Here is a 16,776-nt window from a genome sequence, read left to right as displayed (position 1 = left end):
GTGCTTTTTTTTGTTATCCCAGGTAAAACGCTTTTGATGTTGTCTCCAGTTCAAGAGTGGCTTAATGCAAGGATTGCAACAGTTGTTCATGATTTCTGCCCACACTGGAAAAAGTGTTTGAGGACAGAATGTTGACGAAGCTTTTCAAAATTCTCAAAAAGGGCTCCCATCATCTCAAGGATATAAATCCAGAGGTAAAAAAAACCAGCAGCAGGTTCATTCAACCATGTTATCCCTGAATAATATCGGAACCCGTTTCTGCCATTTGCTGTTAAGATGTTTTAACTCATCCACTAGTAGGAGGTCTGGGCTCACAGAATTTAATCTAACCTGATATTTATTTATTGAAGTCACTTTTTAAAATTATTTTGGTTAATGTTTGCACAAATGTTTTGTGATTTTTTTTTTGTTTGTTTTGCATTTTTATGTTATTGGCTACAGCAACAATTTCCCTTCTGGTATTAATAAAACATAATATGCCTGTCCATTTGTGGATTTGTAGATATTGCTGTTGATCTGTTGATCACTTTTATGTGAGTTCACGCAAGACCACAAATTCCTAAACATCATTGATTGATTGTAACGGTCTGTTGTCCTGGGTACATCTCAGTGTTGGTGGCTCTTAAAGAATTCACTCCAACCGTAGTCGACTCCTTGTTAATCTCACCCAAACTTCTAGATGGGCTTTGCTTCACATTCTTTCAAGGCTGTGGCTATACCTGTCGATTCTGCGTCATTTTTTTAATATATATTTTTGTTTTACCTTTTTTACCACACTTTTTCCTTCCACCTAATTTTCCATTAGTACGGTTAAATACAGCACTTACAGAGCCAGATTTTTTGGCGGTGACCTTTTATGCTTTGCCCTTCTCACGGACGCTGTCAATGGCTCTCTTCTGTTAAGAAATGACAAATTAGCAGTCTGCAGTATGATTGCATAGGCTGTAATTTAACATTAATGTATCAAAATCTTTTTTATTTGTCTTTTATTTTTTCAGAGAAACTGAATTCAGTTTTTTTCATTTGCTATAAGCCATAGTTATCAAAATTAACAGACATAAACACTTCAAATATATCATTATATGTGTAGAATCTTTGTTTCACTTTTTCCTATAAGATTACCAAAATAAATAAACGCTTTGATTCTTAATTTGTTGAGATGCACCTGTATAAGTACTTCTCTTCTCTGTATGAAACGCTGAGTGCAGATGCAGATGGCATCTCAGAAGGGCCAACAGACACGCAGGCACGGAGAATCTGGCAGCTGCCAGGGCAGGCTGTCTCTGGGCTGTCCTACTAACAGGACAGTCTGGATAATTTGGCAGAGAGAAGGATGGAACACTGCAGAGGAACTAGGAATGTGCACGAGGATCAGCAACTATCAATTTTGTATTATATAAAAAACAAAAGCTACCTGCAGTATAAATTGAGACACTAATGCACTAATTTTTAGTGATTTTACAAAAGTGACATGATGGAATATAAGTCTGTTGTTCTGTCAGACAGTAGTGTTGCGTTCTGACAGCAGAAAAAAAAGAAACTGGCAGGAGGTTCAGTCTGCGGTCTCTCCTTAAGATTGCCTAGAGAAGAAGCAAAGCCTTCAGAGTAGCTCCAGCAGCATTCTCTTGCAGCACAGAAAACAAGCCTCCTGCCTCGTCTAATTGGCACAAACAACCTTCTGTTCGCTTCTGCACAGCCTTTCTCGCAGTCTTATTTAGCTGCCGAGTCTAGAAAGTTTGTGGGGGGTGGCGATTTGGCAGAGGATGGAGACTACAGATGATGACTTTGGTTACGTTCCATCTGTCATTGGTGAATTTGTGTTGTGGGGAAACAGTGTTGTATTTCTTTATTTCGTTTTTGCCTGTTTTCTAAAAGTAGTGAAGAGAATAAGCAGAGGGCATACAGTTGCCATTTGATGTTTAACAGGTAACTGGTCAACAATAAGTGTTTGTATCCGTGCTGTTCATAAAACAATGGTGTGTGTTGCAACATAGATTAACCGCTGATGTTTTTGTTTTAAAGTAAAATGTAACGTCTTAGGAAAAGAAAGTATTTACAAACATTGCAAAAAGCACACAAAACAGTAAATTATTTGATCAGATTATATTTAACACGATGCCGCCTTATTATATATATATATTCAAAATCTTTCAACATGTTTCCAGGCAAAAGTCACCTTATTTTGTATTTTGTGGCAGTCAGCCAAAAACCTTGTATCTCCACTTTTGGTCATTTTTGTTTTAATTCTTTTGATCACCTTTGACATTTATTTGTGGTTCCATTAATAAACGTCCAATTAAAAGGTAGAAAAACAAACATGTGACTGACCAAATGGTGTTAATTTACATTTTGCAGCAAAACTTTTTTGTCAGCAGGAAGCACAAAAGGTGTCTGAATCGACTGTAAAGAGGTAATACCTAGTAGCACCAAGATACTTTTTCTATTCTTCCTGTTGTGAAATTTCAATACATACATATGTTGGTAGCAGAGGTGACGTCACACTGTGTGAGAAAGAGCATTCACTGTGAAAGAGTTTAATAAAATTTTTTAAAAGTCATCTGGTATTGGCGTAGATGATATGCAATGTGATAATATTGGTAAATGTTGCAATAAAGATATGGCTTCCGATAAATAAACTAATTGAAAAGTGTTATTGTTTTCCTGCTTGGGATTCATACCAAAGACCCCATACCCCAGATAATGAGCTATCGAGCTGCTGGAAAAAAAAAATAAATTAATTCATAATTTTCATCTCAACAACAGGTTTTTTTTTTTTTTTGTTTAAAGCTGCTTTTAGCTAATTTCTGCTGTTTTGGCATTGAAACGACTTTTAGTAGAAACGTTTTAGTTTCTTAATGACTTGACCACCTAACTTCATCTTTGCTTTCTAAAACTTACACTTGAGCAAGTGTTACCAAATACGTTACTGGCATAAAGAGGCTGATGGCATGGTTTCTCAATAATAGGTTAATATTTATTAGAGTCCAAGCAGTTCTTAACAATATGCATATTGGGTACACTGTTATTGCTATAATGATAAATGTGTGTTACATTCTTGGAATTGGTTATGTGATATGCATGGTTAGTGTGGTTAGCATTAGCAACTAAATGGCATGCCTTGTATGTACGCCCTTAATAGTGTAGATACTTAGCTTAACTCTGAGATTTCCAGAAGGCTGCCAACATTTTCAAATACACGTTTCATGACAGGGTGAAACCTCACAAGGATAGAACAGTACCATACGTAACACGTTCAGCCCTCCTGGTATCTGCTGAAGCCTCTCTTCCTGTTTTCAAAATGCAAGATAGTAAATTAGTTTCTTTTCGTTAAATATATTAAACACAGCTGTAGTTTATTTTGCTTACTTGATTCAATTTTTTGTAAATTAAAGTTTTTAATTTGTTATAATAAAGAGATGTATTGTAATTTGTTTTCTAACTGAATTTTGTTAGTATTTTCAACAACCTTGATGTTAATGTTTTTAGATTTTCAATGACACGGAGCAAAAGGCTTTTAACCTGTTTTGGAGAATAGGAATATGAGTTGTTCGTGCATGTTTAACTGTAAATTGCTGAGATTAGAAAAAAATAATGTTTTGGTTGCTCAGTTCTTAAAGTTGAATATAAATTGGCCAGTCAGAGCTTGTGTAAAAACCAGAAAAAAAAAAAAAAAACAGAAAGAAACTCTAAAATGTATTTATTGCTGGAACCTGTGTAATTTAACCATGCTTTGTGACTGCAGGATAAGTGCCCCATCAGTTTCTGTGTCTACACACTTACAGCCACAAACACATAGGTGCGTCTAGATTGATGCACACATTCCCACACAGGCTCGCACAAACAAACCCAGGAGGAGGATAAAAATCAGACCAGATAAGAGGATGTCTGCTGAGCTGTGGCTCGTCGCCAGGGCGACGGGCACTTGGGCTCCTAGCACACTGAGTTTGTTGCAGCTGCCGCCAAAGCTGAGGGAGCCGTGTGATAAAGATGATGATGTGCTCAGGCCCCCATCCAGAGGTCTCCATCAAAATGTGGGCAGAAAGGCTCCGAGCTTGTGTCTGAGGGTGTGTGTACATGTGCGCGACTGCACATACATGTGTTTGCGGGCCTCGACTCAGTGGGCCGCTCTCCTAGAAAACGGGGATCTCAATCAAGTGCAGGTGCTTTGTACGACTCGAGTGTTTGCAACGAAACCCCTCCAGCTTGTTTTCATAGTCGAGTTACTGTAACCAGCTGTTGGCATAAAGAAGTGGGGCGAGGGATTGTTTTGTCTCCTTTTGTTTCACCAGATTTTAGTCAAATGCTTCTGTATATCTTGAGCAAAATATTTTCTTTCTGATGTTTTCTAAAAAAAAAAATACTGCTGTCTTTATTATATTTTCTAAGCTGCCAGAGACGAAAAGAGAAAGCGGAAATCAATCAAGGCTCCGCGATTTGATCACGCTTTCCTTTTTCTCCGAGGCCCTGGCAAAATGGAAAAGTAAATCAAGCGGCAGGAGCCCGGCGGGTAATATATGAAGCTAAAGTGCATGAAATATAAAAGTTTTCCAATTAAGAGAGGACTTTAAGCTTTTTGGAGGCTGCTGGGTTGGAGATAAATGCGGGCCAAGGCTAATGAAGACCAATGCGGCTGATGATGAGGCTCTGCAACGTGTACACAGATAGTTGGGTGGAGGCTGACGCTTTTTAATTGTCACCCCCAACCCCCATTGTCTTAGTCAGAGAGGAGTTATTATTATTAGCCCCCTGCCACCCCTCATTTGTGCGCAGTCTTATCTCTTTGTTGTTTTCTCTTTCATTCTCTTGTTTTTCATTTGTCGTTTCTCTCTATAATTTGGCCGTGGGGTTGAATTTGTGTTGTGGTTTTTGTCTGCTTCCTAAATGTGTTTTTTTTTTTTTTTTTGTTTACTTTTGATTGTGGAACTTGTGAGTCTAACAAGATGATAACCTTAAGTAAAAAAAATAACTGTTTACACAAACATTTTAAAACAAAACAAAAATGTATAACATGATCTACTTCTTTTATTTAAAAAACAAATATTAACAAAAAATATTCCTGCTTGAAAGGTTTTTACTGCTGGGTTGATTTTGATGTATAGGTTTTAGCAAACATACAAAATTTACTCCTGCTAAATTTAGTTGCAGCTTTTAAGTAAATCTGCCCATTATTCAGTTTTACCTTTTGCTGTTCTAACCTTTTATACAGCAACAAGTTAATATGAAATGAATAATTAGTCAGGCTATCTGCTCAGGTAGCTAGCCTGCAGTCAACTGCTAAACAGACTTGCTGTTAAGCTAACTTAGAAACTGCTAAATTTTGGACAAGTGGCTCTCCTTTAGTTTTCATACCATGAACGTCTGTTTTTCGGGGCCAGAAATAATTTTAAACAGCTTCATTTCTTTCAGCCAGCTAACCACACAGCAATGGGTCAGGAAGGGGGACAGGGCAGAGGTAATCTATGTTCTATACAGCGATTGAAAACTCCAGTGACTTCAGCATGTTCACTCGCATATCACTGAAAGTAACTTGGACTGTAGAACAGTTTTATAGAAGATGTTGGCAGTTTTGAAACTAATATTTTCATACCAACACCAATGATAACCCACTCATGACTACTTCAAACAGACTAAGTACAGTTAAAAAATAGATGAACATAAAAATCTAAATTTGAAATAAATGCAGAGGTTTTAATTATGTTATTGTGACTTTCCCAGGGTCAAATTGTTTTGTTAAAGGTTATTTAAAACGAAATATTTAGTTTTTAATCAGGCTGCACTCTGCACCCTTTCAAAGCCCTCCAAGCTCTCTGGTGCTGATTAGAAAGTTTGCGGCTAATGAGTTCTCTTGATAAAGATTTACTGGCATTGTTCAATACTGTGAGTGTCCCTAATGAAACTCCAGCTGATGAAGATTGTAATCGTCTGAGCCCCACATAATGAACAAGCGCTCCAAATTCCCATTTTCAACTTGAATTCCACTTTGTTGAAAAGCCTCAATTTGTTTGACAATTAGCGGATAGAAAATCTTTTGAAAAAAAATAGGCCAGTTTTGTCAAAACCTGTTTTACTGTAAAGGTTTGTGAAGGTCTGTGAAGATAGCAGGTAGAGTTCAGTGCTCTGGACTGACTAATTTTATGACTTCTAAAATGTGATTTCAAAAGGTCTTATTCTAAAATGTATGCAGCTACTGTTCTGAAACAAATCTAGTTTATTTTACAAAACAGAATTTTACAAGTAAATTAAAAAAAAAATCCGAATCAGCAGGTTGGCCAGGATCAGCTCAATCGGTGCATCTATAATTCTCTCAGCTATGTGTGGAGGTTGTCGTTCAAAGATGAATTGGGCACTAAATTCTACAACAGTGTAAGAAACTTCAGTGGACGTCTTATGATATTCTTGCTCTAGTGGAACATTAATGTTTTGATTAATCCAACTGCTCTTAGACTCTGAAGAAGAAAAACTAGAATTTGCCTTATGAAGCTGTTCGGTGCTAAGTTGTGGGTGGATCGTTGGCTGAAAAAGGAGAGGGCTGCAGCAAGAGGGTAAAAACACGACTGCATGTTTTGAAAGCAAACATCTGGACTCAATTCAGATTTTTTATGAGTTTTCCAGAACGTGCAGCCTGAATAAAAAACATGTGGGGTGTAAAGTCTGCCTGGTACACGTTAGAAGTTTTGCTAATGCAACTTATTTAAGGAATTATATGAGATGCTCTCCCTGACCCGTGTTGATGATCAACAGTGAGTTGTGGAAGTAGGGTCAAATTTGCTCTCCATCTCTGAAGAAAAAATAGTTTTACCATCTGTGAAAACCCTGAGTCAGCTTTATCAACTCCTATCTTTAAATCCCTATTTATACCTGCAGAATACAGCTAAAGCGAGCAAACATGTTAACAAAAAATAGTCATTCTTTAGAAAATGTGCAGTTTGACATTTAACAGCACCCACTTTGTAGAACCCCATTATGCCTGTTGAGCAGTACGTTGCTTCTCCTACAACATCTCAGAAACCAAATGTATCTAGAATGGAGGAGTTTTGAATGTTCCTCTTTCCACAATCTCTCTAGATTGCCCAGAGTCCTGGGTTCTGGATGGATTTGGTCATTTGTTTTGGATGATGATTCTGCTGAAAGAACCTGAGATATCCATTTTCTGGTTTCTGACAGAACCCACCAGATTTTTATTTACATTTTCTTGATGTTTCAAGGAGATCATGATGCTACGCACTCTGACAAGTTTCCCAGGAAGAAACCTGTTTGGAAGAGAAACAGACCCACAGCATCACAGATCCCCTACCATACTTAACAGTGGGCATGAGGTGCTTTTCTACCCCAGAACCACCTACTGATGAGCTACATACAGGTCCTTCTCAAAATATTAGCATATTGTGATAAAGTTCATTATTTTCCATAATGTCATGATGAAAATTTAACATTCATATATTTTAGATTCATTGCACACTAACTGAAATATTTCAGGTCTTTTATTGTCTTAATACGGATGATTTTGGCATACAGCTCATGAAAACCCAAAATTCCTATCTCACAAAACTAGCATATCATTAAAAGGGTCTCTAAACGAGCTATGAACCTAATCATCTGAATCGACGAGTTAACTCTAAACACCTGCAAACGATTCCTGAGGCCTTTAAAACTCCCAGCCTGGTTCATTACTCAAAACCCCAATCATGGGTAAGACTGCCGACCTGACTGCTGTCCAGAAGGCCACTATTGACACCCTCAAGCAAGAGGGTAAGACACAGAAAGAAATTTCTGAACGAATAGGCTGTTCCCAGAGTGCTGTATCAAGGCACCTCAGTGGGAAGTCTGTGGGAAGGAAAAAGTGTGGCAGAAAACGCTGGACAACGAGAAGAGGTGACCGGACCCTGAGGAAGATTGTGGAGAAGAGCCGATTCCAGACCTTGGGGGACCTGCAGAAGCAGTGGACTGAGTCTGGAGTAGAAACATCCAGAGCCACCGTGCACAGGTGTGTGTAGGAAATGGGCTACAGGTGCCGCATTCCCCAGGTCAAGCCACTTTTGAACCAGAAACAGCGGCAGAAGCGCCTGACTTGGGCTACAGAGAAGCAGCACTGGACTCAGTGGTCCAAAGTACTTTTTTCGGATGAAAGCAAATTCTGCATGTCATTTGGAAATCAAGGTGCCAGAGTCTGGAGGAAGACTGGGGAGAAGGAAATGCCAAAATGCCAGAAGTCCAGTGTCAAGTACCCACAGTCAGTGATGGTCTGAGGTGCCGTGTCAGCTGCTGGTGTTGGTCCACTGTGTTTTATCAAGGGCAGGGTCAATGCAGCTAGCTATCAGGAGATTTTGGAGCACTTCATGCTTCCATCTGCTGAAAAGCTTTATGGAGATGAAGATTTCATTTTTCAGTACGACCTGGCACCTGCTCACAGTGCCAAAACCACTGGTAAATGGTTTACTGACCATGGTATCACTGTGCTCAATTGGCTTGCCAACTCTCCTGACCTGAACCCCATAGAGAATCTGTGGGATATTGTGAAGAGAACGTTGAGAGACTCAAGACCCAACACTCTGGATGAGCTAAAGGCCGCTATCGAAGCATCCTGGGCCTCCATAAGACCTCAGCAGTGCCACAGGCTGATTGCCTCCATGCCACGCCGCATTGAAGCAGTCATTTCTGCAAAAGGATTCCTGACCAAGCATTGAGTGCATAACTGTACATGATTATTTGAAGGTTGACGTTTTTTTGTATTAAAAACACTTTTCTTTTATTGGTCGAATGAAATATGCTAATTTTGTGAGATAGGAATTTTGGGTTTTCATGAGCTGTATGCCAAAATCATCCGTATTAAGACAATAAAAGACCTGAAATATTTCAGTTAGTGTGCAATGAATCTAAAATATATGAATGTTAAATTTTCATCATTACATTATGGAAAATAATGAACTTTATCACAATATGCTAATATTTTGAGAAGGACCTGTATTAGTCTCATTTGACCAAGGCACACGTTTACAGTTTAGTCCTAACATCATTTAGCAAACACCACATCGTTGCATTTGTGACTGAAAAGGTTTTTTTTTTTTCTGGCACGCTGCCCAGGCAACCTGTTCAGAATGCAGATAGTATCTAATAGTTGAAATGGACGCCTAGTGACCCTAATACGTCACTATTTGCTGCCGTTTTTTTAGAGTGAGCTTTGGAGAGCATTTATTTTTCTTTAACTCGTGTTCCATCCTCCTTACTGTCTTTAAAGTCAAGATAAACATGGGTCTTCACGCAACCTTGGTTTAAACTTAATAATTGGTCTGACAGGGCAAATATTGTCTGATATGGGTAGTTTTAGGTCAATAGTTTTTCCTTGTTGCCTTGAACAAATCTTCTCAAGGTTGAATTGTGATTTATCCTGGTGAAATAAAAAAGGAATTTGGTTTTTTTCCCCCAATAACTGTGGAGAATGCTGTATGTAGGACTGACGTGGATCAGTCAGACTGTGGCGCCTGTTTTATCTCAGAGAATAAACTCATAACATTAGAGACACATGTGCTTAAAACATGTGAAGAGACAAACGTAGACTCATGCATCAATCAATAAAACAGTCATCCTGCATATTTTTAATTATTATGTAAAGAAAGCATAAGCTAATTCTTTTAGTAGAAGTCTCATTAATTTGCAATCCATAAGTATTAAACAAGTACATAAAATGTATTACTTTAGAATGAGCTCCGTAATTCCTCGTCTCAAAGCATATTTGCTTTTTTTCTTTTTTTTAATTATGAATCACTGTCACCTACTCACTTTTATTTCAACATGTGACAATTTCCTGCCGTGGATCAGCTGGGTGTTTGTGTCATTATTGTGCAGATTAAGCCATCAGGAACTGAACTCCCACTGTGGAGGCTTGTTTTACTTTAAAGAATGTAAAAGCATTTCCATACAAACACAGGTATACACAAGTAAACACATCTGCTTTGGTGTTTTGGCCTTCTGTCAGCACAGCAGCTTCTGTTTTTCCTCTGCTGGGAAAAGAAGAAAGAAGTGATTATTATAGAAATATCCCTTTAGAACCATGCCAAAGAGGAGGTTACATTATGCATGAGTATGTGTTTTTATAGATGAATTATATAATCCAAAAACTACACAAGGGTTGTAGGTAGTAGAATAAACTGCAATAACTTTTTTTCCCATTTTAATGGAGACTAAGGTCATAGATCTATATTTGATCAAAAGGAGAGGAAACATTTGTTTATTTTTTTATGTCAAGTTTTTAATCTTTATCTCCTTTGTCTATTTCAGCGAAACATCCACACAAATATCTTGAAGCACAAAAGCCTGCAGTGTCCATTTTACAGTTTTATTTTTGAATCGGGTCATTTTTCATTTTAATCTATTTAGCCTATTTTAGTCAAATTAGGTCAAGCTGATTCAATTTGTGCCAGACTAGAACAAATTACTCCCATTAGTCCACATATAGAAAACTACTTGGCTATTGAAGAGAGCCAATATACATGAACGTCCCAAAAACAAAACTGAGAACCGCAATTAGATGGAAAAGCCATTAAAGTTAAAAAAGAAAGAGTAGAAAACGAAGCTTGGTAAAAACTGAAATAAATACAGACTGCTAGTGTGTGACACGGCAGATTTGTTTACCTGAAACCATGTGGAAAATGAGTATAGACAAACATGAATAAATTATTCAGATATGAACAGATAATTTGCTGGGTTAAGACACAATCAGAATATAAATTCCAAGAATGTTTTTATTTTTTCCTGTCTCGTTACTTCCTCTTACCTTTGGACAGAAAATCACTCAACCAATACTGCATTGAGTCAATATTTTATGTAAAATGCTTAAAAATGCATCTCAAAAGCTGCTGAATTGCCTTTTTAAGGTACTAAAGGTAAGGTACTTAAAGTACTAAAGCATGGGCCCTTACGTGATTCTTATGGTATGATAAAGTAAAAATACTAGGATCTGGTGGTGTTTTACTATTGACGCAAACATTTGTTTAAAACAGAATATCAATTATTTCTGTTTCAATGAAAATAACATTATTAAAAAATGCTGTTTGTAAAAATACGATCTATAATGTTTAATTTGAGTTTTTCTTTTTCAATTTTGAGAAAGACTAAAACGAAATTAGGAACAAATTGCTCATTTCTTTGCTGCTATTCCTAAAGTAACACTGAGACTATTGCAAGCTAACAAATGAAAATCTGAAAGCAGAAGTGTAGAAAATGTAGCCATTTCAGTGTTGGCATTCCTCAAACTAGTCATATGAAAAACAAGCGCCCATGTTTCTCAGCTATCGTCTGCCTCCTGGAGAGCCCAAATCGGTTTATTTCAACAATACAATGGCTTCTTGGTTTTTTCTACTAGCAGATTTTGCAATAAATAACTAAATGAGTAAAATTCAAACACTTTAGAAAACAAGCTTATCTTTCTTAACAGGACTTGTGCTAGTTTGTCCTTCGTGGCTGCACACAAATATTTCCAAAAGGCTCATCTTTTGAGGGAAAAGTGTGGGAGCCTTATTCGGCCATGACTGGCTGGCAGTGTAGAGCAACGCATCATTAAAACAATAGGAACTAGAAAAGTACTCACAGAGCGCAGACCTCCGCCAAGGCAATAGGGTCACTGATGCATGTTAGCTTTCTTCTACACTGGATGACTCCTGGCCACTCCATATCAGCTGGTGACAGGGTGAGGAACCATGCAGGAGGTTGTCAGGCAATGATAAAGAATCATTCAAAATAATCCTGGATCCAGATGGTGCTCCACATCCCCACCAAAATCGAATCATGTGTTCCTTGTACTAATATGAATAAACGGCAACAAAAACATAAACTAACAATACAGCGGGAAATCTTCGCTGTTTTTAAACCTTTGCTCGTAAACATTAGTATACCCTGGTACCTAAATGTGGCCCATGCCTATAACTAATAAATGTTAACTGTTTTTCGATTGTAAAATTAATAGCTTAATTACTATAAACACCCCTTGTTCCTGTGTGTTTTGCATTGTGGGATTTGGCCTTGATGTCCATACACATTTAAACATGTTAGTCCCTCTCCTTTAAAGTTTTGTGCCTAATTTTGCAAAGTCCCGACAATCCTTTGATGGTACTCTTCAAGTTTACTCTTCTACTAAGACTTGCCGTTTCTGCTCAAAAGAGCTCAGAGAACCAAGGGAGAAATCACTTTAGTATTGCTTTTGTTTTAATGAAATGCCACTTTCATTTCATTTTCATGTAGACCTTTAACTGGTTTTGATTTTTGCAGGCCTTGTTCTGTAATCTATTTACTTTAAAAACTATTCAAACATTGGATTTTTATTCTTATAAGGTAATTTGAAAAACTGTTTCTCAGGTATGTAACACAGCGTGTTGAAAATCTGGAAATTGGATAAATAAATAATATATAAACTTTTTCTTTTCTTTGTAGGATGCATTCCTGGTTGTCGCAGCAATTCTGTTCTTTGTGCTCTGCGTTTACGCCTTCTTCTACCTGAACCTGAGCACCGAGATTAACCTGGATGTGGACATGGATTAATGAATTGTGGACAGTAAACCAACACCTTTGGGTCCTGTTTTTATGAGCAAAGACAAGAATGTTTAGTAGATAAAACCTTCGCAAATGTGTCAGAAATATTTCTCATTCAGCCCCAAAGGAAAGTTGCACTTTCTTTGGTTTGGTTAATTTTAAATCATTGCTTTCCTGCCTTTTGTTGTTGTAAGTTATCATTGACTTATTGTTGTAATTCAAACAATTATACTTTGGAATACAGATGGATCGATCGGTCTTGTCTGGGCCAATACTGATTTTTTTTTTTTTTTTTGTCTTTGTTTTGGTTTAACCCACCAATTTAGATTTTGACCAACTCTTTTTTTATGGTCTAAAACACACACAGGCTGAACTGTTTTGTTTCAACCGTTAAATGTAAAATTTTGACATTTCAACATTGGCCATAAAATAAAAAAACTTGTGTTTTTTCTTTAAGGGAGTTTTAAATCCAACAGAAAAGAAAGGAGTATTTTATTTATTTATTGAAGTTTATTTGATCGGGCCAGACACACATTGACATAGACATAGACCAATTGAACAAAACAGCAGTCCCATGTTTGCGTCATAGTGCAATAGCAACAGCTAATTTGCGGCACTTGACCCTAGATGGGCTTTTTTTTTTTTTTTAAGTACCTCTAAAAATTAAAGTAATAATCATTTAAAATAGCACAACATAATGTTGACAACATCTACAAACAAACAAACAAACAGTGAAACATAAAACATCAAAAATGGGTACAATTCTGTTTATGCATCAAAGGTCCTGGGAACTCCAATCACTGGGCCGATTGATCGGTGCATCACTTCTGTGAAACCACAAAGGTCATAAAAAGCAGAATTTTTCATAATTTGCCCGTTAAACCTTACAGCAAAGACAATCAGCCTCTCTTTACACCTCACACAGTCAGGACTGAGCTGTGCCTGTCTTATTCTGCACAGTCACGTCCCTTTGTTTTCCACCACTAATAGAAAAATGTAAATCTGCTGCTGCTGCAGCTCCAGACAAACCCCTTCCTCACATTCTAGTGCACAGAGCTCTCCTCGTAGATATCTTGAGATCACAAAGTGTGAGATTAGAATCCGCAAAGCCCTCGTCCTGATTGAACATGTGTGCAGAATACAGAACGCCACAGTGCACCTGCTGCACGCAGACAGACACATTCAGGAGAGGCGCTGCAAATACAATCAGGCTCTTTCATTTAAGTAGAAATTAAAGGCTTAAAGAGGGGAGCAGAGAACACTGAAATGTTCTTCCATGTTTATTTTGTTTTAAGAAATATGAAGGTTGTTCAGAAGTTTTTGTGCAACTGGACTCCAAGCTGCAAAGAGTGATCTTCTGTCCGCAGTTTTAGCCTAAGTGCTTTTGCTCTGTGTTGTTTTTCTTGGAAAAGTTGTCTTCCTTCTTTACATTTGTTTTAGGAACTTTTCCTCATCACTTTTTTGTTACAAAATACATGAAAGGCTATACCAAATACACAATCAGCCTTGTGATAGCACTCATTCCCAACCTTGTTTACCTTTAACTGAATGGAGATCTTAAAGTCTGGGTCTGATTGTGTTCTGCTGTTGAAATGCCTTGTGAAATGTGAGACAGATTTTGCAGCTTTCAGCATATGTTTTCTCCCACAACCTTGCGACTTCTTGTAAAAAAGACTACATGTCAAAGAAACCATTATGATTAGAACACTCGTACCCTCAACCAGGGGCTTTTATCATGCTTTGGTACATCGGGACCCTCCTGCGCTGCGACTCGCTCACATGTGTAACAATGAAAAGTCGGGCCTAATAGACCTTCAAACATGACACCTGTTATCTAAAAGCTCACCATTACAGCTACAAGAGCTGCGACATCAGAAAAATGGAAAGACTTCTTTTTGTATTGGTTCAGTTATGTTGAATATTTGTGTAATGGTTTTTACTATTGTTAAACCCACTAGAAGGGTGCATGAACATTATAGTTTTTTAAAGGGTTGTTGAATTTGTTGAATTTTTTTTTTTTTTCAAGATTTCTACTGCAGAATGTAAATCAATCTTTTGCTTAATAAAAAATGCTGCATGATGTTTGCAGTTTCATAACATCTTTGAATTTATGTGACGTTTTGCATAAACTAAACCACATTTTTCTCTCGACAAAATAAATATCTTCTTGAATGTAAACTTTTAGTCTTAAACTTTTATAGCTGAAACCTTGCAGAGAGATTTAGCATGCAGATCAGACATCTGCTTATGTGGCAACAATTCCTGTAATTGCAGTGATTAAACTTAATAAACTCAATGAAAGTTCATTAAGCAGTCTGATCTTACTGACAATGTATTAGCTCCATTTTATGAGTCTTAGTACTGAAGGTTTGTTGTTACATTTTGGTGTAGCCTTTAAATTTGATGCAAACATAAAGAATCTTGGTTTAATAGGATGCATCAACATCATATTTAGGTTTTTTAATGATTCATTCAAACTTTTCTTTCATCATTTTGTGGGCTAATTGTGCAGCAAGCAACTTTAGTTATTTTTAAAAACCACAATTGGATGCAACAGTTTGAATTTATTATCAATTTTTCTCTAATCCACAAAGGGCCACATTTAACCACTAATATTAGGTTAGATGTCCCTTACAAAGATGTTCCTCGGCCATTCACTTTTGAAACCCATCTTCAAGGTTCTGATATAATTCTAGGAGGATATTTGACCAATGTTATTATCAATGGTAAAGTTTACTTATATTGGTTCTTATATTAGTTTTCCTGATACAAACAGCTTTTATGCTTAGTCCATATTGTTTTAAAAAAAATCCTAATCTTAGGTTGCTTTATCCATTCTAGGTTTCAATCATGTATTTGTTGATTTGAGGTGAATTCTAAGTGCTTAAACCCAAGGTAACTGGACTTTTCCTTATTTTTTGAATCCATTTTACCTCTCATCCAAAAGGCCTCCTAAATTGTGATCATAGGTCGGGAATTCACAGCTGATAAGTCGTAGATCCACAAAAGGGCTCTGTTAAAGTCCAAAAGGTTTCTGACCCACATTTTCCTCCTGTAAGTCGTTAGGCTTATTGTCACTTGTGGAATGGTTCATAAAAAGAACAACATGAAAGTTGTTTTGGTCACATGTTTCTATGTTTTAATGGCTGATAAAACCACCAGGGTGAAAATAATCCGGCTGGGTAATAAGTGTTAGGACATTAGGAATCTGAGGCCACCTTTGTATAAACAGAGAGGGATCCTTTACTCTGGTCATTCTTAGTACCACTTAAAATCCAGATACTCCCAATCCAGGATCAGAACTCAAGAAGCCTCCTGCTTGAGAAGTCAAAAGTCTTCAAGAAACAAAATAAAAAATACAGGTGCCTTCTATTCAAGCACTTAAGATGATCATGTTTTGGATGACTTTAGAATCTAATAATCAGAGACAATTTTTAGGTAGTCCTCCATTATTTTATCCACTTTCTGCAAAGCACCAGTACTCTGGCAACAACAAATACATACCGCATGATGCTGCCACTACCATGCTTGACAGTTACTATGTTGTTCTAATGTTTGAAACTCTTACCTAAACTCCACCAAGCATACTTATTTTGGCCATATACAGGTCTCTTCTGACTATGAAACCTTTATCGCTAAAGCATCTTGCTTTTCCTTGTAGGTGAGCTCCAACTTCTGTCGTACTTGAAGATGTGTTTTGGAGCCTGTCATTCTTGGTCTGCATTCTTACAGGTTATGTTGTTAAACGTGCGTTACTGTAAACAGTGTCACTGGTGTTACAGCAGTTTTTCATTTACTACATCAGTGTTTCCTGGGTGGTTCCTGGTGTTTCTTCAATTTTCTTTCATCTCAGGGTGATGGTTTGGTTCAGATGGATGTATAAAAGGTTAGTAATATTAGGGTTAGATTTGGTTAAGGGTATTTTAACAGGAATTTCATTCCAAACACGCATCATGGAATGGAATCAGGCTGGCAGATTCTGGTATGGCCCTGACCCTAAACCTATTGAACAGTTATGGTTGATGCCTACAATTTGAGTCCGTGCCAGGAATAGATATAAAGAGGCCAAAGAACAATCCAGATTCATGCTAGAATCTTTGAAGTTATCACACAAATTAGTCATTAAGAGATTGCTTACTGATGACATTTGGTAAGCAATTATGGCTGTTTTAAATGTGTTATAGCTCAAATGTACTGGAAATATTTATTTAAAATTATTTTTAGACTTATGATCTCCGTTCCTTCAATCAGTTT

At 37.2% G+C, this 16,776-nt stretch overlaps 1 protein-coding gene across 1 annotated transcript in view; it reads left to right on the top strand.

Moving 5' to 3' along the window:
- triqk (triple QxxK/R motif containing) overlaps window positions 1-14,621 on the top strand; it is a 37,401-nt gene extending 22,780 nt beyond the window's left edge. Inside the window, exon 4 of the mRNA XM_047384847.1 lies at window positions 12,424-14,621. Within this exon, the coding sequence (XP_047240803.1) occupies window positions 12,424-12,531 (108 nt within the window). The 3' untranslated portion in view covers window positions 12,532-14,621. The remainder of the gene's footprint in view (window positions 1-12,423) is intronic.
- The last annotated feature ends 2,155 nt before the right edge of the window (window positions 14,622-16,776 follow it).

This window comes from Girardinichthys multiradiatus, chromosome 13, assembly GCF_021462225.1.
Source record: "Girardinichthys multiradiatus isolate DD_20200921_A chromosome 13, DD_fGirMul_XY1, whole genome shotgun sequence".
In the NCBI taxonomy this organism is placed as follows: domain Eukaryota; kingdom Metazoa; phylum Chordata; class Actinopteri; order Cyprinodontiformes; family Goodeidae; genus Girardinichthys; species Girardinichthys multiradiatus.
This window is presented reverse-complemented; position numbering and strand designations above follow the sequence as displayed.